Raw genomic sequence first — 25,947 nt, 5'->3', positions numbered from 1 at the left:
TTGTACTTGGGACAAAACTTAGCTGAGAACATCATTATCAGCAAACTAAAGAAAAGGGGTTTTGACAACTCTCTTTATGTCATTAATTAAAATAGAGATCAGAAAATATCTAATTTTTTGTTGTTGTCTTCAAGTTAATTTAGAAAGAAATCATATTCGCCCCATAAAAGCCAGTTCACATGATCTAATCAAGACAGTTAGTAAAACTCAACCTGATGAGTGTTTATTGTATTCAACCAAATTACATTAATAGCGGAGATTTACCTTAGTCGCATTAGAACTACATCGGAATCTGTATTGGAAATTTTCTCTGTATGGTAACCCTTTATCAAACAATAATATTATGATAGAGTGAGTATAAATTGAAAAAAAAGCACAACAATAATAGATCTGACAATAGTAATTGTTTTTTTAGCTTTAAAAAAAACTTCAGTTAGAATGTGGAATTTGGAAGTTTTCAAAGTAAAAAATAAAACAATAAAATATATTTGCCCCATAACCCATAACCCTATAAGAAATCCTGTTCTCGTTCTCATCATATGGCTAGGAAGCTTTCGCTTTTCATGCTAGAAAAGTCTTCACTCTCTTACATTAAGTCATATCAAAAGTGGAGTTTCATCAACAGTTTAGCAGCTTTTGATTTCATCCCAGGATGATAATTTTACCCATAGCATCGAGGAATAAAAGACACAATATATTACTTTGTTTGTTTTTAAAACTCTTTTTAACACATCCACTAAACCCATTGGATTTTGAAGTTAAATCTCAAACAACCCCCTGTGAAAGGATATTCTCATGGTCCAGCTAGGATGCTTTGTGTAAATCAATTATATTAGATATGCGTTTACTCTCTTATATACAATCATATCAAAAGTGGGGTTTTATCAACCATAGTCATTATAAATTTCATGGGACACTATTTTTTCCTATATACTACCACCGTAACCCTTCATCTGGGAAAGACACAATATACTACTTTGTTTTTAAAGCTCTTTTGAACTCATCCACTAAACCCAAGCAAGGAATCTTAAGGTTTTCAGAGTGTATAGTTACAAAAATTCATATTTACCCCATAGGATGATGCTTTGTCCATGATGCTTTTCGAAACTCATCATTGGATATGTATTTACTTTTGTATACCCAGTTTCATCCTAAGTACAGTAGACTCCCTCTTATCCATACCCTCAGGACCGAGACCAGCCCGGATAACGGTTTTTCTGGTTAAACCGATGTCCCCAAAATCTCGTTAAAACGGACCGTTTGAATGCATACTCTAAACAGTATTTGACTTAAAATGAGGAGAGCAATGTATTTAGACTGGTAATCACTGGTCTCAAATCATTCTCATAAGAACAATCGTTTCAGTACCGCCCACTTCCTGCCGAACTAGTCCGGTCAAACCGATGTGCTAATAAAAATTATCCGGATAAAGATATGTCACTTCTACCAAGTGTAGTACAGTTGAACCGATGTCCGGTTAAAGGTGTCCGGATAAGAGGGAGTATACTGTAGAGTAATAAGTGTTGTTGCATTAAAATAACATGTGAACCCCTTTTAGCGAATTTCCCTATAGAAAAGTGTAGCTAGTGTAGCTAAAAGTGTGTAGAAAAGTGTAGGTGGCACAGTAAGACCTGGAGCTGGGACCGATATACTTTTCCTTTGTTGTCCTCAGGGGCCAAAAAAACTATTGGTTCAAATATATATAAATATACAGGGTGATCAACTCAAGGAGGCCACCATTGGGATATCGGAAACGGTAAGAATTAGAGAAAACTTTAAATGGGGGACATTCCTTTATTTTTTGTGGCAGTTAAAAATATGATTTCATTTTTTTGAAATTCAGCCGCCATTTTCTAAAATGGCGGCCAACTTTGAAATTTCTTACGGAACACCCCATATTTTATCATGTTTTCGGATAGAACATGCAATTTACAAATTTTGTTATTCTTGAAATTTTTTCGATAAACCCACTCTTTTAGGAGTTACAGCCTATGGAAAAATGACTTCCGGTGTACATTTTACATCATGTAGCTCCAAAAAAAGTAGGTTTATAGCGAAAATGGAAAGAGAAAATAAGTCAAATAAGTCTTAAAATTGCATCCACATTCCAAAAAGTCCATAAAATTCGTTAAAAATATTAATTCTATTATTTAAAAATGGCGGCCATTTTCCAAAATGGCGGCAAACTTGAAAAGTGGAAAACTGTGTATTTTATGGTCTTAATAAAATAAAAAAGTTTTTAAATTGCATGTTCTATCCGAAAACAAGATAAAATACAGGGTGTTCTATAAGAAATTTCAAAGTTAGCCGCCATTTTGGAAAATGGCGACTGAATTTTGAAAAACTAAAATCATATTTTTAACTGCCACAAAAAATTAAGGAATGTCCCCCTTTTAATGTTTTCTCTAATTCTTACCGTTTCCGATATCCCAATGGTGGCCTCCTTGAGTTGATCACCCTGTATATACATACACCCGTGAACGTAATAAAATTAAGTAATTTTTGACCGATTTGGATATTATTTTATTTGAAGGTGTAAGGGGGGATAAACTTCAATGATTTTGCAAACCAGCATCATCGGATCAGGGTTTTACCCCCGTGCCGGTTTAATGGTAAAAATAAGTTTTTCAAAATTTTTACCCTCAAATCACAAAGTTTCCTAATTTCACTCTAGACCATTTTAAAGAGCTTAAAAAACAAATAATTTAGTATACCAAAGTGTTTTTGTACGATTATTGGTTATGGAGAAAATTCCAAAAATTGCAATTTTAAAATTCCCATGTTATTCTTATGGAGAATATTGTAAAATGTGGTAGTTTACTTGTTTATGAAAATAATTTGGTCAAACTTGGAACATTTATTTATTTTACACTTAGCTACTAAAATTTGACTAAAAACACACTTGATTAGCCTCACTTTAGCAGCAAACCTAGGTACTCGTTAAACCTAGGTACTCGTTAAACCTATTGTTATTTAAATAGATTTCATTTAAAATAAATTCAGGCAAATGGAAATTCGCTTAGTACAGAATGCAGGTTTGCTGCAGCAAGGATATTTTACCATTTTTTCTACAACCCTTCAATAGACAATAGACATGAAATACTAATTTGTTTGAATAAGTTTATCATCCATAAAACCCTAAGGAGTTTTGATGATTTTACAGTCAAAAGTGACAAAACCCCATATTCACCCCATACAACTCCTTTGAAACATGATAAGAAACACACATTAAAAGGTCAAGTGAACATGGTGGCAGGTTAACATGAATAATGTAAAACTATTGAGAATTCACGTTAAATAGCGGACATGTTAGTTACAGCACTAACGCTGCCTACTCGACTCGTGCGACCCTAACTATGTGACGGTATTACAACTGCCACTTATTAACATAATTCCTATATAGGATTCCCACATTTCACAGTACTCAAGCTGAACGGAAAACCTAATACCTAACAAATTCATAGTATTTTTATGGATTCAAGCGTGTCTCAATGCGGATTAATGGAATTGACGTACTGCATTATGGGCACACCTACAGGAAACCTGATGTCAAAGTCTGGACTTGCGATGAAAAATTTCCTACAAAGCATTACATATCCGCTCTACATAGTGTCTTATCATAACCGCTCTATTATAGTGTAGTGGTTTAGGAGCTACCATATATGCTTAGTTGTGTTTAAAAAAATGTTTAAACCATCGCATCTCCTGCCACATGCGGGATAGTGTCAGTAAGGTTCATGATTACGAGAAGCATATTTGATGCCAACATCCATCTCCAGATGACTATGGCCCTAACGCAATCAGTGAGATAAAAGTTCGGGAATGGGTAATGGAGTGAACATGACCGTGAAATCCTTTTATGGGGATAGCCCAACTCTGCCCGGTGGTCAAATTTAAGCCGGGAAAAGTTTCATGGTCCCGAAGGGTCCAGTCCAACTCCGCGCGGTGGTCACTTTTAGTGTATAGTCTAACTCCGCACGGTGGCCACATCTAATCTCTACGCTACTTTGTGCTTTCTGATGAGATATGACGTGTTTAATATAAGGTATTCTATATACATACTGTGTGTCCCCAAAGTAATGTTACCGGTACACTTTTATTTGTTCATAGCTACTGTATTCATGTGACAGGTTAGGTTTGGTTAGGTTAGGTTAGATTAATGGTAGGTAAATTCAAATGAAACATAAGTATTCTATTTTATATTAATTAACTTTATTCTATTTAGTTAGAGTGGTTTCGTACATTTTTAAGTTAAGTATACTTGTAACAATTTCAAACTTCAAGTACAAGCCTGAAGGCTGTGAGAGCCAAAATTGACCACCATGCGGAGTTCGACAGTCGGTTTTAGCACAAGCCTAGCCCTTTTCCAAGGAGTTGGGAAAACCCCTTCGCACAGGCATGTGTTGTACATTCTCAGCAGTAAGAGGGGGTTAACTGAGAATACCTCCTTGAGAGCCTCACTGGGAATACCATCAGGACCAGGTGCTTTTCTATTTTTCAGGGAGAGGACAGATGATTCCAGCTCTTTAATGCTAAAGAGTGGAATGTCCCCTACCTTGCCATAGTCGAAAAAAGGCCGCCGAGGATGAGACGGAAAGAGGGCGGTGACGATCCTGTCCATGGTGGTGCCCTCCATGACGGAAGGTGGTGATCGGGCGCCGAGTTTCTGGGTTACAACCTTGTAGCCCAGTCCCCAAGGATCAGAGTCAACATCCTCCTGAAGCCTCCTCCAACAGCTAACCTTGCTCCTGATGATAGCCCGATGAAGAGCTTTCTTCGCAGCCCTATAAGCCGCTGACTTAGCCTCGAAATCCGGGAATCTTCTGGCCCTCATAGCGGCACGTATGGCTTTCAGACAAGCTTTCCGAAGGTTCGAGATCTCTAAAGTCCACCAGTACACAGCTTGCTTATCGCGACGGCGTCCCCTGCGTGGCATGGCCTGGTCACAAGCCGAGACAATCAGTTCCATCGTGGACGTTACCAATGCCTCGGCGTCAACAGGTGCAGCAGAATTCACCAGCGCTCCCCGTGAGATTACGTCAGTGAACTTCTCAACATCCAGCTTGTCCGTATTCCATCGGCGTGGTCCAGATCGTGATACAGGCGCCTGATTATGGTGTTCATCCAGTATATCAAAAACGATGTACTGATGATCACTTGCCGTGAGGTCTTCGATGACTCTCCAGTTGGAGATCCGTGCTAGTAGTGATTCCGACGAGAAGGAGATATCGGAGATCGTACCTCTCATGCCGGGGCGCCGGAAAGTAGGCGTGTCGCCCTCGTTTAAGACGACAAGTCCGGCCCTGGCGGCAAAGTCCAGGATGTATTTCCCCCGGGAGTTTGTAGAGGTCATACCCCACTCCACAGCCCTCGCATTAAAATCACCAGCAACAACGACATGCCCAACGGTACCCCGTACACTGTCTTCTAAGCGGTCAATCTTCAGACGGAATTCCCGAATTGGCTCGTTGGGGGTAAGGTAGACACTAAAAAACGTGACGTCCCTACACCTGACCCAAACGAAGCCTCGGCCGCGTCCGTGACCTCGCACTGGTGCTTCCGTGCTGTTTCGAACCCAACAAGCGGCAGTACCAAGAGAATCTGGGAACCAGAAGTGTGGGTCCCTGTCACGGTACTGCTCGCTGATCAGAAGGGTGTCCGCACCGATTTCTTGGGCAAGCTGATCTAAGAGGGAGTCAGCCGTTCTGGACCTCTCAAGGTTACCCTGGAGAATCCTCACTTCCTAGACCTAGCCTTCTCAAGGTCGAGTGCAGCCTTGAAAACACTGCATCGCCCAGCCCCTGGAATGTGACCTAATGAGGCGTCCTTTTGGCCTTTCTCTGTGCAGAGAAAACAACGCTCTGCTGCGGTACAGTTCTTCCTGTTGTGGCCCGAGCCGCCACACCTGAAACAATTCTTGGATAAGTCGGGTCCTTTACAGTTTCGGGAAGAGTGACCAAACCCGAGGCAGCGAAAGCATCGCGGTACAACCACCCTCCGTCTGAGCCTGCAATTGACCCATCCAATTCTCAGGTGTGTGAGATTAAGCAGCTTGCTGGCATCTTGGTTTCGCATTTCAGCGATAGCTATGCGTTGCTCGCTGCGGTTGGGCCGCGTAAGCCATACTTTAAGGGAGTCGGCATTTTGGATATCAGGGATGGCCTTGTTGATAGCCTCCCTGACTTCAGCCTCAGTCGAAAGACCGTCAAGGTCCCGGATCTCCACCGAGGTCCTAGGCTCGAGTTCCCGAACAGTACCGTGGTCCCCCAGAGCCTCTCTGACCTTTGCAGCAAAAGCCACTCGGTCACCAGATTTCCCCAGCTCGAGGAGAACTTTCCCATTCTGGGTACACCTGATTGACTTAACAATCGTATCCATCTCCTCTGGCTTGGCCTTAGACTTGAGTCGACCCAAGACTTCAGCAAAAGAGCGCCCCCCTAAGGGGTTGATCAGGATTGCCTCAGCCCTGGGCTTTCTCGGCCTGGGTTTCTTTGAAACAGGGGAGGCCTTTCCACGAACCTCCCTCGCCGGAGCAGGGTCAGCAATCTTTCGATCTCTTGCTGCAGGTTCTTTGTTAGAGACAGCCTCCATTTGTCTCAATTTCCTCTTTTCTTTGCAGGAAAGCCTCTTCTCCCAGTTACCCACATTTGATGGTGCCACAGCAGAGTTCATAGAGCTGCTTCCGTCAACCGTTGGGAGAGAGGCAAGCTCCCTGGTTTGCTGAGGGCGCTTCTTTAGAGCTGGAGTGTGCTCAGTAGGGGGTGTCATCTGGGTGGCCCTGTCCTCGACCTTCTGCTCGACATCTGACAGAGGCTGATTGGCCAATTCAGGAAGATCGGGGCTCTCCGCTGGTGAGCTCCTTGCCCGTTTCCTTTGATTCCCGCCCTTGTCGTTCAGTTTAGGGGCTAAAACTTGGTTCACAAGCTCCCGTTCATTAACTAAAGCCTGTCTCATCAAGCCTTTAATTTCGAGAACTCGGGCAACCCGATCCTTCACCTTTGGGAGACCGTCCTTGATTGACCGGTTTACGTTGGTCCGGAGCTTCAAGGTTCACTCCATATTATTGATGAGGTCCATCATCTCTACCAGGAGGTCAGACTCTTCCTCATCAGCATCGTCGTATTGTTGACGGTAACGCTGAAGTTCGGGATCCGACCTCTGGGGGCTGATTTTCGGCGCTGTACTTTCCAGGAGGGTTCCCGTCAACGCCGGTTCAACGTCTACTTTTCCTTCTCCACTTGTCAAAGGAGATCTTAGTGGGGGGAACTCATTTGAGCCCTTAAAGGTTGCAGGCGGTGGAGTTGCCTTAACGTTGTTCGCTGGTGGCGACCTCTTGACCTTGGAGCTACGCCCAAAAGGGCTCCACTCCTTTTCCGACTTCGATTTTTGCTCATTAGAGCTGCTGTTAAATAATGTGTTGGGTGGGGGGTTTTGACAAGCCATACATGTGTTTACCAGCGCATCGTGCGGCAAGAGACGGCCCGGATTTAGTCAGGAGCGGGTATCTACTGTATTAGACCAAATTTCATAAATAGTGAAGGTTTACCTTAAAAACACAATAGAGATGGGAATATAGGCCTAAATTGGTCATGTTATCTCTAATTTTTATTGGGACAAGAAAATAAGTTTGATTTTTGACGCAATTTAACAATCTCAATTAACGCACATGGTCTGATTAAGACTGTAAGACTCAACCTGGAGAGGAATTGATATATTTGTATTGGACCAAATTTCATAAATAAGTAGTAAAGGTACGGTTACACCAGAGCGAACAGGAGCAAACAAGCAGTAATAAATGCGAAATTCACTTCGGTGTGACCTCAAGCGACAGCGAACACCAATCGGCCGTGTTCGGCAGTGCTTGGTAGTCGCATATTCGGGTTCGCACCTGCTCCATCGATTGTCGGTTTCAGCGCGAATGATCAAAGGAAATTCGCTTCCACTCTAGTTCAGTGCTCGCTTCAGTGTGACCACATCGGAGTGACTCCAGTCTGGTCCTTGCCGGTGTCTACATTACTGCTATCAACAAGTTGTTTAGGTCAAAGGTAGTTTTTTTTGTTGTACTATAATTAATTATCCATAATTTGTTAAACTATGGAGTGGACTGATGACAAAGTGTTGGATGTAATTGAAGCAAGGCCAGTGTTATGTGATCCTAGTAGTGCTGATTATAAACTGTTAAATAAAAAATTCAAAGTTTTTTAATTAATTTTTTACTAAACAGTTAGTCTGTTTAAGAACTGCACGGTGACGATAACAGGAACGATAACTTGTGGTGGCGGAGCACAAGCAAATGACGTTTCAATCAAGACGATTCGTGTGTGTTCACTTTGGTGTGAATACTCCCATTCTCAAGTGTTCGCGAATGCTAGCGAACCACAGCAAACAGCAGTGAACGTTCGGTTTCGCTCCGGTTCACTCTGGTGTAACCGTACCTTTAGTGTCAACCTTAGTTGCATTAGAAATACATGCGAACCTGCATTGGCGATTATCTAGGAAACCCTTTATCAAATCATAAAAAGGGTGGTTTACTAATTTGTTAGTTATTGTAAATTCTCCCAATAATTAAATACAATTTTTTTAGTTTTAAGATCTTCGGTGTCATATTAACAAACAACTTTATTTCGCCGTCATTTAACCCCCATACCATAAATTCCTTCCCACGAATGTGCATCTACATGCATAAACTTTGACAAAAATTTCATCACAATCTGAGCGTTATCATGCTCGAATGTTATTGCAATGGCTACAGTTTTGGGCATCAGGGACCCTAAAATTAAAATATAGAATTCACAAGCTAAGATATTACTGTACTACTTACGGTAAAAACTTATTTTCAATCTCTAAAATTAATGAGCAACAGTTTTTCAATGTGTTTTTTTTTCATAATACAATATGTTTGTAACACATTATATTAAGAATCTAATATATCAAGATTGTAACATATTTGCTGGGAAATTTTATGTTTAGAGGGTCAAAAATTAGAAATCGCAATTTTTACCCTATAAAACCCCCTGTAAAACCCTGTTCCCATGGTCCGATAATGCTGATTCGCGAACTCATCCAAGTTTATCCCACCTTACTCACCATCAACCCGGATTTCATTAAAATCTGACAATAATTACTCAAGTTATCGCGTTCACGGACACATAGATAACAGTATATTAGGTACGGTATATAAAAATTTGAACGAATGGTGTTTTTGGCCTCTGAGGACATCAAAACAAAAAAGCAAATTGGTCCCGGGCCTACAAGTGCTTGAATACATTATTTTGGCCTGGGTTGAAAATGGTCAAGTTTCATCAAGTCATTTCAAAATGGCGGCCGTTAAAACCTAAAATAAAAGAAAAAATCATTCAGTGTTTTGGGTTCTCAACTCCCTCCAGAGATCTGCAGCAACCTATTCACTTTTCTTGCAATAAAAGGTTGCATTACCGTCTCTGCATTTCATGGAATAGGCAAAATACCCCCACCACAGCCATCCTGCAGATTAAGTGAGTTTCCATTTCCCTGATTTGATTTTAAATTAAATCAATTTCAATAACATTAGGTTTCATGAGTACCTAGGTTTGCTGCTACAAGGAGATTAATAAAGTGAGATTTTATTAATATATTAATAGCTTAGTTTATAATAAATAAATTTGCCAAGTTTCATTAAAATATAATCATAAACAAGCAAACTACAACAGTTTATGTACTCTCCGTAATAATGACATGGGAATTTTAAATTTACAATGTTTTAAATTTTCTCCGTAACCAATTACCTTATAATACCCCCGCCGCAGCAAACCTGCAGACTTAGCGAATTTCCATTTGCCTGATTGGATTTACTCTAAAATATCTCCTTAAAAATATCACATTTATTCCCCATTTAAATAGCATTTGTTTAACGAGTACTTAGGTTTGCTGCAACAGGGAGGGTAAAAACATATTTTTTTATGAAATGTAATAGTTTAGTATGAAATGAATAAATTTTACAAATTTGATCAAAATATGTTCATAAACAAGCAAAATACAACAGTTTACTTATTCTCCATAAGAATAACATGGGAATTTTAAATTTAAAATCTTTTTGAATTTTCTCGGTTACCGTTAGGCACATAATGACACTTCAATATACTAAATTATTTGTTTTTTTTAGCTCCACAATATGGTTTGGAAAGAAATTGCTAAATCTTATATTTTTTGGGTCCAAAATGGGAAAAACCAAATTTCATCCCATAAAACCCCCATAAACCCCAGTTCCCATAGTCCGATCATGCAGGTTTGAATAAAAAAATTAATTGGTATTTTCTACTTTTACATGCATACTAACTTTCATAAAAGTTCAGTCAAAATTATCAAAGGATAAAATAATGAAATGTATAATTAAATTTACAAGTTCAACAAGGCCAATATATAATAAATTTATTTTATTTTATTTATTATCCATTTCATTATTAATTGCCAATATCTCCAATACAAGTTATAAAGGATAAAATGTTAATGAAAAACATATAAAATTATGGATATCTATCAAAGAAGCGATTTTATAAAAAAATTTTATTCCTTATGTTCTTCTTATTTTGATCCAATGAATCAATTTGTAAACTTTGTCCCTACCTTTTTTGAACACACTGTATATGTGTGTGTCCGTTAGCCAATATTATCCGATCTTAATGAAATTTAGCAAAAACGTTTAAACCAACGTTTCTTCGAACATGTTCGCAAACCAGCGTGGTCGGACCATTTTTTTTTTTTTTAGCGAATTTCCCTTTAGGGAAGTATTAGCGAATTTCCCTTTAGGGAAGTAGCTATTACCGTAGGTGGCACGGTAAGACCTAGACCCTATTTTGTACTAAGCTATCAATCTTTTACTCAAAAACACACTTTATTAGTTTCCTTGTTAAAATATATTTAATTGAAAATCAATTCAGACAAATGGAAATTCGCTTAGTCGGCAGGTTTGCTGCGGCGGGGGTATTTTTTTTTTTTTTAAGGGAGAGGAGGGAAAATGCTTTTACGCACACAGGTAGCCAGCCTGTAGTGTGAGACTCCTGAATCTATCGCAGACTACTCACTAAAAAACCCCCTCTACTCTGTTGGACACAGACCTGGAATTGTTTGTCACATTACTTCAAGTCAGGCCAACATGTTACCTAAGCCCTCAGGGCACTCACCGTTTATGGCATTTGGATACTTCATGACCTACACCGCATCCCGGTCAAGGTCGAGCTTCTTGGCACGGAGAATACCCTGGATGTAATGTGACACACAGGTCCAATTGTCCTCATCGGTATGACCGTGTCCACCAACAGCAGTCCTACTAACTGTTGAGCCTCCAGGTGGGGCATATCCCAACATTGGCAGTGGAAAAAGGTATGTTCCACGTCATCGGGAATGCCTGGGCAGTATATGCAATCGGGTGACACGGCTTTGCCCATCCTGAACAGGTACGACCGGAAAAAGCCGTGACCCGTCAGAAATTGGGTGAGGTAGATGTCCACCTCTCCGCACCGCCGATTAACCCAAGAGTCGCCTGGTCCAGCGTCCCCGAGTCTCCTGTTCCCAGCTCTCCTGCCAAAGCTGGTAGGTGCGGGTGTGTTCCTCTGTTCGTGCATGGTCCTCCCCACGGCGCTGATAAATTGCTTTTCTCTCCGCCGCCAAAAGTTTGACGGGATGACTCCAGCAACCACCAGGACGGCGGGTTCGGACACTGTTCGGTAGGCGGATGCAACTCTTAGTGCTGCCTGACGCTGCACTCGGGCAAGCCGCATCCTATATACCTCCTTATTTAGAGCGTCTGCCCACACCTCAGCACCGTACAAGAGTACGGACTGGACAGAAGACATTAACAGCCTTCTATGGCTGGACCGAGACCCTCCGACATTGGCCATCAACCGGCTAAGAGAGGAGACCACCCTAGCGGCCTTGTCCGCCGTACGGAAAATCTGATCTCGCCAGCTAAACTTGCTGTCCACCATAATCCCAAGGTACTTAGCCGAACGAACGGTCTGGACTTAACGGCCCCTACCCTCAACGGCGGCACGATGGTGTCAATCCGTTTTTTTGTTAATATCACGATCTCAGTTTTGCTCAAAGCAAGCGAGAGACCGTGGTCTGTCATCCATGCGTTTATAGTACGCATAACTCGGTTCAGCTTTAGATGAGCCAGGTCAACGCTACGTGCAGCTATCAAAACTGCAACGTCGTCCGCGTACCCAACCAAAACAGTTTCCTCAGGCATTTCAGACCTCAGGAGGCTGTCATACGCGACATTCCAGAGGTCCGGGCCAAGTATGGAACCTTGGGCAGCACCGGAAGTGACACTCATCGTCCGTGGGCCCTCTGTAGTGTCATACAAGAGGAGGCGGAACCGGAGATAATCCTCTATGATACGCATGAGGTATGCCGGGACGTGGAAGGTGTTCTCCAGAGCATCCAGCATATCGCACCACCTAGCCAAATTAAATGCGTTTCGCACATCGAGAGTGACGAGCAGCACAACCCTTCGAGAGTAGTGGTTAAAATCCTCAGCTCTCATCACGGCTTCCTTCACCTCTTCTACAGCGTCAACCGTAGATCGCCCCATCCTGAATCCATACTGGCGAGGGGACAGGTCCCCCGCAGCGACCACGGCTGAATTCAGTCGGGAACGTATCAACTTCTCGAGGACTTTTCCAGCCGGATCCAACATACACAGAGGTCTGTAAGAGGATGGCAGGTCTTGGTCTCCCTTCCCCTTCCCAACAAGCACAAGCCTAGCTGTTTTCCAGCACGAGGGGAAAACTCCTTCGACTAGGCAGGCGTTGAACATGCGCAAAAGGATCAAGGAGTTAGTAGTCAAAACCTTTTTGAGAACTTCGCCGGGTACCCCATCGGGTCCAGGAGCCTTATTGTTCTTCAGGGATAGGACGGCCGCCTCCACCTCTCCAAGACTGAAAAGTGGTACGTCATCCACCCTTCCGAAATCCCGCAGTGGGCGCAACGTGTGAGCCGGGAAAAGGGACTCGACTATTCTCTCCATAGTGGCCCCATCCATGACGGAAGGTGGAGAGCGGGTGCCAAGTTTCTTGGTTACCAGTTTGTAACCCAAGCCCCACGGATTTGAATCGATATCGTCCCTTAATGTCTCCCAGCAACTGCGTTTACTCCGGTTGATGGCTCGACGAAGAGACCTCCTAGCCACTCTGTAAGCATCCGACTTAGGACGTCTGTCTACAGGTTCTCTGGCCCTGGTAGCAAGTCTTCTGGCTCTCAATGCTGACCGACACAATTCCGCAATCTCGGCAGTCCACCAGTACACAGGTCGCTTATTGCACCGGGATCTCCTACAAGGCATAGACTCATCGCAAGCGGAGACGATTAGTCCCATCATGGATGTAACTAACACCTCTGCGTGAGCCACGCTAGTTGCGGGGGGAACCACCGGTGTTCCTCGTAAAATGGCTTCATTGAATTTTGCCACATCCAATTTTTTAATATTCCATCGAACGGGCACTTGACGAAACGCGGCTACTTGTCTCTGATGACCATCCAGGACATCAAAAATAATGTACTGGTGGTCACTGCCCGTGTAATCCTCCAGAACTCTCCAGGCTCTGCCTTGGCAAAAGGGACTCAGATGCAAGGGTTATGTCTGGGATCGTTCCCCGCATCCCAGGGCGCCGGAAAGTTGGCGTGTTTCCCTCGTTGACGACAACGAGTCCGGCTCTGGCAGCAAAGTCCAGAATGTACTTGCCCCGGGAATTGGTGAGGGTCATTCCCCACTCGACAGCCCTAGCATTAAAATCCCCACCCACGACGACGTGTCCTGTGGTATTGCGCGCACTCTCTTCCAGGCGGTCTATCTTCTCACGAAATTCACGGATGGCCTCGTTGGGAGTGAGGTAGACACTAAAGTAAGTGATATCCCGGCACCGAACCCAAACGAAACCTCGGCCCTTCGCGTGACCCCGTACTTGTACTTTCGCTGCATTACGTGCCCAGAATGCAGCAGTACCAAGACTATCAGGGAACCAAAAAGATGGGTCCCTATCACGGTACTGGTACTGTTCGCTGACTAAGAGCGCGTTGACATCGTGTTCTAGGGCAAGCTGACATAGAAGTGCGTCAGCCGACCTGGATCGCTCAAGATTGCACTGAAGGATTCTTATCTTCGTGAAAGAACTTTCGCTTGCTGTAGTGCAGATTTAAATACACTACACTGTCCAGACCCAGCTGCTTCAAGTGTTTGTCAGCGAGCCCATTTTCTTTGCAAAGGAAACAGGACTCGACTTGGCAGTCCTTACGGACGTGACCGACCTCCCCGCACCGAAGGCAGTTCGGGTCCCTTGCAGTTTCGGGAGGAATGGCCGAAAAAGAGGCATTTAAAACACCTCTTCACTTCCACTCTCCGTCTGAGCCTGCAGTTGACCCAGCCGACTCTCAGATGCTGGAGTCCCAGCACCTTCGTGGCATGTGCGTCTGCCATTTCGGCGACCGCCATCCGCTGCTGACTCCTGTTCGGGATTGTGAGCCACACCTTAAGGAAAGCCGTTTGCCCGCCAAGCTCGGGGACAGCTTTCTTCAGGGCCTCAACAACATCAACCTCCATCGACACACAATCAATGTCTCGAACCTCGACGATGTCTTCGGTTTAAGAGCACGGACGGTGCCCTGGCCTTCAACAGCTGCCTTCAGTTCGGCAGTAAAGGCTGCTTTGTCTTTCGACTTACCCAGTTCAAGGAGAACGTCCCCGTCCCGGGTTCGTCTAATCGACCGGACAACCGTATCGGTCTGCTCTGGCTTAGCCTTTCCTTAATTGCACTCAAGACCTCTGCGAAAGATCTCCCCCTGAGGGCTTGACCAGGATTGCCTCCGTCCTGGGCTTTTTTGGCCGGGACTGTTTCGGAGCAGAGACCGAGCCGGGCCCAGTTTGGGCCACGCCGGTCGGCTGTGCCTTCACTGCCACATTCTTTATAGAGGCGACCTCCCCCCGCCTCAACTGCCTCTTCTCCTTTCGGGAACGACGTTTTTCCCACGCAGCCCCAGGTGTCTCTACGACTGACCCCTTTCGGGAACTTCCCTGAAGGGGGGTTGTAGGTAGCTGTGGTTGTTGGTTCTTTACAGGAGCTGCAGCTATGTCCGAAAAGGATCTGGGCACAGCAGACAATAGGTCAGTCTGAGTCGCCTTGGCCTTTACCGTGGTCCTTTTGGTTTGGACGCCTTCTTCTCTTTTTTGAGGACTGTCCGATGTGGAAGGCCTTTTACGTTTCTTAGAAGGCAGTGTTCTTTTGTCAGTAAGAGATACAACCTTCTCGGCAATCTTCTCCATGGCTGCCTTACTCACCACCCGGCAGGCAAAAACGAAGCCAAGGTCATCCTCCAGTTTGGCCATGCCGTTTTTGACCACTTGATTTACGGCTTTCTGGGTCCGGAAGGTGTCCAGCATAGCCTTGATCGTAGCTTCCATGTCTTGGAGCCGGGTTTCAATGTCACTCTCTGCATCAAGATATTCCTGACGCAGAAGCACCATCTCAGAGCTTTCCGACCTCAACGGTGCTTTGAATGGCTCCTCCGGCATCCCTACAGCAGAACTGGCAGAGTGGGGGAGAGTTGCTGGCAACACCAGCTCGACACCTGCATCTCCGACGTTTTCCGCACCGTTCCCAGCTCCACTTGCCGAAGGAGCTCCTAAATGGGGGAACTCCTTAGTGCATTTGAAGGTGGCAGGTGGGGGAGATGTCCTCACGTTTTTCGGTGGTGGCGTCCGCTACACCTTGGAGCTACGGACAAAAGCGTTCCGCTCCACTTCCAACGTCTTTTCTGGCTCATTTGAGCTCTTAATCAAAAATGTGTTTTGAGGGGTGATCGGACCATGGCAACGGGGTTTTTGGGGTGATTTAAGGGGTAAAAATTGGGTTTTCTTATGTTCGAACCTCATGTTTGACCCTCGAAAAATGAAATTCCCTAATTTTTCTCTAAACTATTTTGAAGATCTTAATCAAACAAATAATTTAATGAATTGAAGTGTTTTTATGAGGTTATTGGTTACAGAGAAAATTCAAAATATTGTAAATTTAAAACTCCTATGTTATTATTACGGAGAGTACATAAACTGTTGTAGTTTGCTTGTTTATGATTAAATTTTTTGAAACATGGCAAATTTATTTATTTTAAACTAAGCTATTAATATATTAATAAAAACTCACTTTATTAATCTCCTTGTAGCAGCAAACCTAGGATACTCATGAAACCTAATGTTATTGAAATTGATTTAATTGAAAATCAAATCAGGGAAATCGAAACTCACTTAATCTGGAGGTTTGCTGTGGTGGGGGTATTTGTTGACTTAGGTGAAAGTAAATTACTAACACCTAAGGTTTTTACTGTTACAATAATTATCTTTTATTTTACTGAAGTACACACACAAAACATTTTTACTCAAACATAACTTATTCAACAATTCTCATTACAATAAAAACAATCCTAACTATTTACACATGATCAGCTGTTACCAACATAAATTAAATTAAATACAGAACAAGTAACAGCAAACATATTATATAAAAATAAAATTACATTCAACACCTTCCCTTAATTTTAATTTTATATAAGAAACAAAAAATAAATATCTCGATTATCGTCTTCTGTTCAAGATTTTGGATAGTTGATCAAAGTTTTGCTAAATTGATGAAACTTAACATTGTTCAAGGGTTTTGTAAACATATCCGCAACATTCTCAGATGTAGAAACAAAAGAAATGTTTATTTTACCTTGCCTTACATTTTCAGTCAAAAAATGGTAGCGAGCATCAATGTGTTTGCTTCGCTTATTAAAAATTCCATTTTTACAAAGCTTAATAGCACTTTGATTGTCCATGTTTAGGTTTGTTTCAACATTAGTTCCACTCAACTCTTGCAAGAAAGTTTTTAAATATAACACTTCTTTGACACATTCCGCCGCTGCAATGTATTCTGCTTCAGTGCTGGACAAAGCTACAATCGGTTGTCTTCTTGTACACCAGCTTATTGGGTCTTCTCCATACATTATGACAAATCCAGTAGTACTTCTTCTTGTATGCTTGCAATTTGCATAGTCTGCGTCACAATATACATTTAGGCAATTTCCTCCTGATGCTGAAAATAATATTCCTGCTTCTTGAGTACCTTTAATATATCTTAAGGTTCGTTTGACATTTACAACATCTTCATTGCTTTGATTCTCAACACGTCTACTTTCTAATCCCACAGCAAGTGTAAGATCAGGTCTGGTTTTATTGGATAAGTACAGCAAACTTCCTACAACTTCTCTGTAAGGATAATCTTTTGTCAGGCAGCTTACTTCTTCATCAGGTTTGCTCGTTTTCACTGGACAAATGGGAGTGTCTACAGGTTTACAATCTATCATTCCATATTTTTCGAGAATACTGTTTGAATAGTTCTTTTGTGTTAACAATATCCCTTCCCTTGAATATAAAATTTCCATTCCAAGAAAGTTTGATGGGTTTTCGTCTGTTTTTATTTTAAAATCTCTAGACAGCTCGTTCAAAAGTTTCTTCATCTCTCTTTCATCTGAACCAGCAAGAATTCCATCATCAACAAATATAGCAAGATGAATACTGCCATTTGTAAAAACACAACGGTCAGACTGAGTTTGTTTTAAGCCATATTTTAGTAAGCAGTTTGTAAACAACTGGTTCCATTTAAATGGAGCTTGTTTAAGTCCATATAAAGTCTTTCTTAATTTCAAAACTTTATCTTTATGATCAAACCCTTCAGGTACACACATATAAATTTCTTCATCTAAATTTCCATAGAGAAAAGCAGTTTTAACATCAAATTGCATTAGTTTGAGATTTTGTTTGGCAGCTAATGAAAATAACAAACGTAAAGTTGAATTACTTACAACTGGGCTGTAGGTTTCTTCATAGTCTATACCTTTTTCTTGGGCAAAACCTCTTACAACTAGTCTCGCTTTGTATTTTCCGTTATCCTTTCTTGTTAATACCCACTTATAACTTAGGATCTTCTTGTTTAGTGCTTGCTTTTTGTCAACCACTTCCCACATTTCATTCTCAATAAGGGAGTTTTTCTCATCCTCAATTGCTTGTAGCCATTTTTTTTTATCTGGTCCTTTGATTGCTTCTTCATATGTCAACAACACAAACTCTTTATATCTTTCAGGTAGTTTAGTTTTTCTTCTTAGTTTGATGCTTTGTGTAGTATCAGTATTACTTGAACTTGGCTGTTCTTCATTAATTTAATTTTTGTCTGAAACCAACTCAAACTCTACTTCATTATTACTTATCTCACTTAGATTATCTGCACTCTCAATATCTTCATTTTCAGTTTTGTCTGCACTCTCACTATCTTCATTTTCAGTTTTGTCTTCTTTCTTGTTATTTTCATTTTTGTCTTCTTTCTTGTCATTTTCATTTTTGTCTTCTTTCTTGTCATTTTCATTTTTGTCTCCTTTCTTGTAATTCTCTGTTGTATTTTCAGAGAAAATAACCTCACCACCATTATTAGTTATTGCAGAAACAGACAACAAGTTTTTACTGAGTTCAGGAACATATAGCACTTTATTCAGGATACATTCTTTGGATTTTACAGTTCCACTCGTTGAAGCTAACATGGTTTGACTTTTCTTAGCAACATATATTTCAGAAGAAATATTTTGTTTATTACTTAACAAATCTTCACAATTTGTCGTATTTGAAGATGTGCCTGAATCAACAACCCATTCAGATACAAAATTTACAGTCCCATTATTACTCCGAACATTTTGTCCATCATCATACGACAAAAATGACACAGTTTTACTAGCGACATTTAGGTTCTGGCTTTTTCTAAAGTAACAATCTTATTCATTATGATTTGACTTTTTACATATATTACAAAATAAATTTGGCTTTACATTTCTTTTTTCAAACTTGTTAACAAAATTTTTTACATTTCCACAGGTGTTTGCTAAATGACCAACAGCATTGCATTTAAAACATCGCCTTTCATTATCAGAGTTAGCCCTATTGTATGTAGGCTTCTTGCAGTACTTTGCTTTATGGCCTGGAATTTTACAGTTGTGACAAACAACTTGGAACGCAAGATTTTTCTTTAGGCTTACCTCCTTTAACTCACTTCTTGACTCTTCTGCTAACAGTCTCGCTGTTAGATTTGCCAATGTCTTTTCTTCATTGGGCATTGATTCCCAGGCAGTTACAAAATACTTAAATCTATCTGGCAGACTGACAAGAATTTTTGATATTACCATTTTGTCATCAATATCTTGTTTTAAAGTTTTTAGTCTGTGTGCTATGCTTTCAATTCTACTTATGTGAGAACTTATATCAGAATTAGGCTCATACCTGAGGTTAAAGAATTCTTGTAATAAAGAGTACTTCTGCTGCTCTGAGTCTCTTTCATAAATATTACACAGCTTCAAAAACATTTCTCTTGAGTTTTCACAGTTAATGATATGTAACATCGGTCCCTTCTCAATAGAACTAACTATACACTTCTGAGCCTTGGCATCTCTTTTAATCCAATCAGCCTTCTTCTTTCCATCACCCATATCTTCAAGTTTCTCAGAACCATCAACAATACTCATCAAATCACTGGATTGAAATATTATTTTAATCTGAAATTTCCACAATGGAAAAGTTTCAACTCCTTTGAGTTTTTCTACGAAATCATCTTCTTTTACTGATGCCATTGTTAGTCTTACTTTTACTTTTTCACTCACCTTCACTACACTTTAACTCTTAGGGTTTTACTAGAAGATTACTTCACTTGTTTTTACAGTTATGGTTGAATTAATGGATTTTTCTGGGCCCATAACCTGTTGACTTAAGTGAAAGTAAATTACTAACACCTAAGGTTTTTACTGTTACAATAATTATCTTTTATTTTACTGAAGTACACACACACTACATTTTTACTCAAACATAACTTATTCAACAATCTATATAATTAATACGCTACATGAAACTTTGTCGGTTGAACTCCTCCGCCATTTCTTAACCGATTTTATCCATTGACGTCTCATTGGAAAGAGCGTGTCGCGCATATTTGCAAACTGGCCTTACATTTTTGACAAAGTCCCTTGGGTTCTGCCCCAGTGGCTTTGAAAGTTCCCATGTTATCCTTATGAAGAACATAATTGTTTACATTTTGATCAGCTGTATAATTTAATTGCTGTTATTTATTTTTCAATTCAATGAAACGCATTGAGTACCTTTATTTACTATTTGAGTTTGTGTAAACATAACCCCCAAAACGAAAACAGATCGTGTTAGTATGATTGTAACTTAAATTTTTGAATTTATCGCTGCTTTGTGTAGATATAATTTGTTTATTTGTTGTTTTTTTCTTTTAAATGCCTCCGACGCTACGACAATGAAACATAGACAGGAGGCGTAATCGTGATAACGACCGTAGCTACAGAACAGTGACACGTAATAGGCTCAACTATTAGGTTAAAATGCGCCCTAACACTACCCCAAAACAACTTTTCGTTCAAAATTGGCCCTCTATCAATGACCTGTGTTGCCTGTACAGCGAGGCATTTTGAGAAGGAGGTTTATTAATAATGAAGATAAACATGATCTGAGTTACACACCGGTAATCTTTGAGTTGAATCTTTTAAATTCATTGTAAATATGACTGTTATTCGTTTTGAAATAACTCCTGTAATACTTTGCAATTGCTCGAATTCGAGCAACATGTACACTAGTTCTCATTACAATAAAAACAATCCTAACTATTTACACATGATCAGCTGTTACCAACATAAATTAAATTAAATACAGAACAAGTAACAGCAAACATATTAGGCCTATATAAAAATAAAATTACATTCAACAGTATCCTTATATATAATACGTGAAGGCGATTTCTACAAAACACTACTCCTCCGTTAATAATGGACGGACTTTTACAAACAACGTGTCAAAATAAAGCATTTTTTGTGTAGACGCCCCCTTTCACCAATTCCTGTAATAAAAATCCTCGGGCTTTGCCCCACAGGCCATCAAAGTTGGATTTTCTCCCGTAAGATTAACATGGGGGAATTGAAATATTTAATTGGAAACGTTGTCCCCACTAATTTGAGAGATCGGCTGGGCGTAGGAACTTGGTAGGGGTGTCCAAAGAAAGGTCTTGGTCTGTAGATGAGTTATCAAAAGAAAAACTAAGCAAAATCACTTAGGGCTCTGCCCCAGAAGCCTTTAAAGATCCCTCCACAGAGTTGTTTACATTTTGGCCATGTGAATAACACTTTTTAATAAAACAGCTGTTCCTTTTTAAATTGTATCTCAAACAACACATATTTATTACTGAATTCTACCAAAAAATAAGTATTTGCAATGTTATTTTCTGATTTTAAAATTGATTTTCCAGTACGATATGAACTGATGCCACGTGACGAAGGAAAAATCAATCTTACACTGTAGGCTAACGGAAATACCTCCCTTTGAAGTTAGAATATGTCTTCCCAAAAAATATTTTCTTTTCAAATAAAATCATATTACACTGATGAAATCACAGAAGTGTTTAACTACAAAAGACCCACCAATACGATTTTAATACTATTTAAATGTTCTTCCAATGGATAAGGAAGAGATGTCATATAACATACTAATAATAACTCCGATGACGTACGGTATGGGAAATATTTAAATCATTGAATGATCAACCAGAGTCGGAAACTAACGCAATTAATATCATTATTGTTTTTACACTTATTACTCTTTTTATAGAATGCTAAATGCTTAAAATATGTATATTTCACCAAATTTAACGCAGTTAGACGAATTAACGTAAGCCTTGAAAGTAACCGTCGATTTCGACGGGTATCCCCTAGTTTTGCCTATTCCATGAAATGCAGAGACGGTAATGCAACCTTTGATTGCAAGGAAAGTGAATAGGTTGCTGCAGATCTCTGGAGGGAGTTGAGAACACAAACCACTGAAAGATTATTTTTTATTTTAGCTTTTAACGGCATTCGGTCGTTATAGCTAATTCATGGGGACCCAGCATCCTCTTACGGCCGCCATTTTGATGACGTCATTACGGACGACCGAGGTCCTTAAAAATTGGGGTCTGGGCGGTTTTAGGTTCAGAAACTTGTATACTATAACCACCTAAAATTGCAGCCTCTCCGCCAGAACTGAAATATTCTGCCACTATATGCAGCTATACAACCCCACTATAGGTAACATTTTAAATTTGAGATTTATTGTAGTGTTAAATCAATATTTTGTATGAAGTGCAATGACCTCAATGGCTACTCTTGGGAAATAACCTGGGAATACAGATGGAATAGGTTTGTACAGGAAATATGTTAATTAAGTAAGTACTACCCTATGGCAAGTTCCAATGAACAGAAAACAATATTTTTGGGGATTTTAAACAGTTACTGTGTGTTGCTCTAAGCAAAATAAATTTAAAACAATATAGCCTAGCGTGAATATATAGCCTAAGCAGAAGATTGAGATGGTTTGGTCATATTTCGAGAAGAGAGGAAGACTCCACTACGAGAAATGTACTTGATAGAAACCCCGAAGGCAGGAGACCACGAGGCCGTCCCAAACTTAGATGGAAGGATCAAGTACAACAAGATGTAAGAAGACTGGGAAGGAGTGAAAATGACACCAAAGACAGAGACATCTGGAGGCAGTGTGTGGGCGAGGCCAAGTACCTCTTAGGGTACCAGTGGCCACTCCAGTAAGTAAGTAAGTATAGCCTAGCGTGTATGGTAGGCTATATAATAGTAGTAAGCATTAATAGTAGCGAAGCATTTTTGATATCGTTATTTCATTGTGTTTCACCCACGATTTTATTGTGCAAAAACAGTCTGGAAGTTGCATAAATTAATGAGTCGACATAAAATGAGGTTACTAACCTGTCGTCAATCAGTCATCTATTGTCTTCGATGACTATAATTTCGGGGTTATAACCCCATTTTCAAATCTTCTCTTCAGTCGTCAAATGTCAAACATATTCTCTTGCGTAAGCCGTCGTCAAAATTACTTTACATACACATATAAACACACACAAAAACATTTATAAATGTTTATAATACCCCCGCCGCAGCAAACCTGCAGACTAAGCGAATTTCCATTTGCCTGATTGGATTTACACTAAAATGTCTCCTTAAAAATATCACATTTATCCCTATTTAAATAGAATCAGTTTAACACATACTTAGGTTTGCTGCAACAGGGAGGGTAAAAGTGTTTTTTTTTTTGTAAAATGTTAATTGTTAGTAATAAATAAAAACATGTTCCAAATTTGGGCAAAATATGTTAATAAACAAGCAAACTACAACAGTTTACTTATTCTCCATAAGAATAACATGGGAATTTTAAATTTGCAATTTTTTGGAATTTTCTCCGTAACCATTAGGCGCATTATAACGCTTCAATATACTAAATTATTTGTTTTTTTAAGCTCTACAAAATAGTTTAGAAAGAAATTGCAAAATTTGATGTTTTTTGGGTCAAAAATGGGAAAAACCCATTTTTACCCCATAAAACCCCCCATAAACCCCCGTTCCCATGGTCTGATCATGCTGGTTCGCGAACTCGTTCGAATAAACGTAGGTTTACACGTTTGTACCAAATTTAATCAAAATCGGATCATTTTTGCTTGAGTTATCGCGCTAATGGACACATATATATATAAATATATATATATAAATATATATATAAATATATATATATATATATATATACATATATATAAATATATATATATATATAAATATATATATATATAAATATATATATATAAATATATATATATATATATGAATTTGAAAGGATGGTGTTTTTGGCCTCTAGGGACCTCAAAACGAACAAAAAAATCGGTCCCGGGTCCAGGTCTTACCATGAGTACTACGGTAATAGCTTATTCCCTATATGGGAAATTCGCTAAAAAGAAGCCAGTATGTATAAATTAATGAGTCGGTTCATTATAACCTAACCTTTACCTTCCTAATCTAACCTCACTTCAAAACACTTAATACAGTCACGAATCCGCATAAAACCCGACCTACCTTCCTCACGCTCACATGCCTAAATAAGAACTGATTATTTGGTTTCAAAAATCAAAACAAATTGATTTTTCATTCCGCATTAGATCAAGTATAAACAGTTGTTTGCTCTTCTCACTCAGTCCTACTCACTCCTCACTCAGTACGGACCCGTCCAGTCCAGACCACGCCATATTACCATTACCTTCAATACCGCTCAATTATCCTTAGATTCGTAATCCTCCCTAACCTTCGTTTTACGGCCACTATGGCAACTTAGGAATCTCTCCGACAAAAACTGATTGCATTTTTGGATTCAGCGTTAAAAATACTGTAAGTAGACATATAGAAATTACATCATATCCCAATGTAAATACAGTAAATATTTGCCAAACTGTAGAACGTTGACTGGAGGTCGATAGTATTTAACCTAAACTATCCAATCAATTTGAATTGGTTAAAAGGTTTCCAGTAGCGTAGGCTATTCATCAGAAATCAGTTTTAATTTTTCCTTTTTTACACTTTCGGTAGTCTAACTTATTTTGATTGTAAAACAGTCATCAAATTTAACAAGGGGTTAATAGGGCCTACCTAGGTTCTATCAAATTATCAAACACTTTAAGGTTAAATTGGCCTATGTGAATCTTAGTGAGTTATTGGCAAATTCACACGGATATAATCTTTTACATTTTGTACAATTAGGCCTACAGTATTGTAATTTAGTACTTACCTACTGCACTATTTAGGCCTATGCGTAAATAATAAGTTATTAAAGGTTACAGGAACCATTTAAGTGGCAAAATATACTACACAAAATGATAAGTAGGGTCCAAAACAAAAACTTAAAGCACATATCAAGGATTTGGGTAGAAACAATTAAAACTTAAAAATATTGTTAGAGCTAGAGCCACCCAATAGGCTAAGACTGCGACCAAGAAGGGTTACAATTTATTATCATAGATAAAACATGATTTATCTAGGCATATAATATTACTTACAGCATACAGTATGCCTGTAATTCATACTTAAAATCCCAAAATTTACAGATGACAGTAACTTACATACGGTAATTACTCAAAATTAGAATTTGACAAACACAATTACACAAGAAACTAACAAACAATTCAAAATAGCAGACGACACATCCCGTCCCGGCGGGTACGAAAAAATACTGGGGTACTTATTTATTTATTGAACAACGGCAAACACCATTTTACATTAAGTAGCTACAAATAGGAAAATATTATAAACAAATTAATAATTAACAGAGGAGTAGAAAACAATATTTAAAACTAATTATTACATGGCAAAACAATGGGTATTGATGTTACAGAAAAATATAACAATGTATAAAAAATATAACAATAACAAAATATAACAATAACAAAATATAACAATGAATATATCAATAACAAGAATACAAACAAAATAGATCACAAAATTAACATGAGAAAAGTCAACAACAAAGGAACAACAACAACAATGCTTTTACGGGGTACCCTCAAGGATGCTGTCAGTTACAGAACGCCGAACTACTCCCAAGAAGGCAGTAAGAAGGTCAGCAGAGCTGAGGCGCATAATCCGGGGAATGGGACTGGATCTGGCGTAGTTAGTCCCAGTATGGTCAAGTTCAAATACACGCTGATGTCTCATGATTCTCGAAGAAACATGGAAGTTTATCCTTTCCTGCAAGAAGGGGCAGTTGACTTGGTTATTTATCAGTTTGTAAAGAAAGGTCACATCAGCCACTCGCCTTTCTGTTTTCAAGACTCGGAATTTTATACATATTAGAGAGCTTGTCAACACGGACTTCACGAAAGTGAAGTCCATCAGTCATCACGACATCCCAGGAACCTGATGAAGCGTCTTTGTACCGACTGAAGATGGTAAATATGGCCAAGATGGTATGGTGACCAAACCAAGGAAGCAAACTCGAGTAGCTGCAGGATGAGA

The 25,947-nt window shown here is 39.9% G+C and overlaps 2 protein-coding genes across 7 annotated transcripts in view; both read right to left on the bottom strand.

Moving 5' to 3' along the window:
• Positions 1-25,144, bottom strand: part of LOC128983712 (uncharacterized) — a 42,681-nt gene extending 17,537 nt beyond the window's left edge. For 2 of the 6 annotated variants that reach the window (XM_054403116.1, XM_054403120.1), the window contains exon 1: positions 24,725-24,942. The gene's annotated coding sequence lies outside the window, so the exon portion shown is untranslated. Of the gene's footprint in view, positions 1-22,863; positions 22,939-24,724; positions 24,943-24,992 lie in introns of those variants that run through there. The other 4 variants (XM_054403115.1, XM_054403118.1, XM_054403119.1 and 1 more) reach the window with 4 other exon arrangements.
• LOC128998547 (uncharacterized) lies at positions 4,280-6,954 on the bottom strand. Its single transcript, XM_054424734.1, has 2 exons — positions 5,741-6,954; positions 4,280-5,564 (listed from the first exon to the last, which is right to left on the bottom strand). Exons 1-2 carry the CDS (start codon positions 6,952-6,954, stop codon positions 4,280-4,282), a joined length of 2,499 nt encoding a protein of 832 aa, XP_054280709.1.
• Positions 25,145-25,947: the final 803 nt, after the last annotated feature.

The sequence above is a fragment of the Macrosteles quadrilineatus genome, unplaced genomic scaffold, assembly GCF_028750875.1.
Source record: "Macrosteles quadrilineatus isolate MER2022 unplaced genomic scaffold, UCM_ALF_1.0 Scaffold_1__1_contigs__length_201487025, whole genome shotgun sequence".
Lineage (NCBI taxonomy): Eukaryota > Metazoa > Arthropoda > Insecta > Hemiptera > Cicadellidae > Macrosteles > Macrosteles quadrilineatus.
The sequence above is the reverse complement of the archived record's forward strand: the minus strand, read 5'-3'. Positions and strand labels throughout refer to the sequence as shown.

What these genes read in the sequence shown, in the direction of transcription:
- LOC128998547 (XM_054424734.1), bottom strand. Translation starts at nt 6,954, where the DNA reads ATGAGACAGGCTTTAGTTAATGAACGGGAGCTTGTGAACCAAGTTTTA. An exon ending in GAGAAGGCTAGGTCTAGGAA is followed by an intron (nt 5,565 to 5,740) that starts GTGAGGATTCTC and finishes GGTTCGAAACAG; the next exon opens with CACGGAAGCACCAGTGCGAG.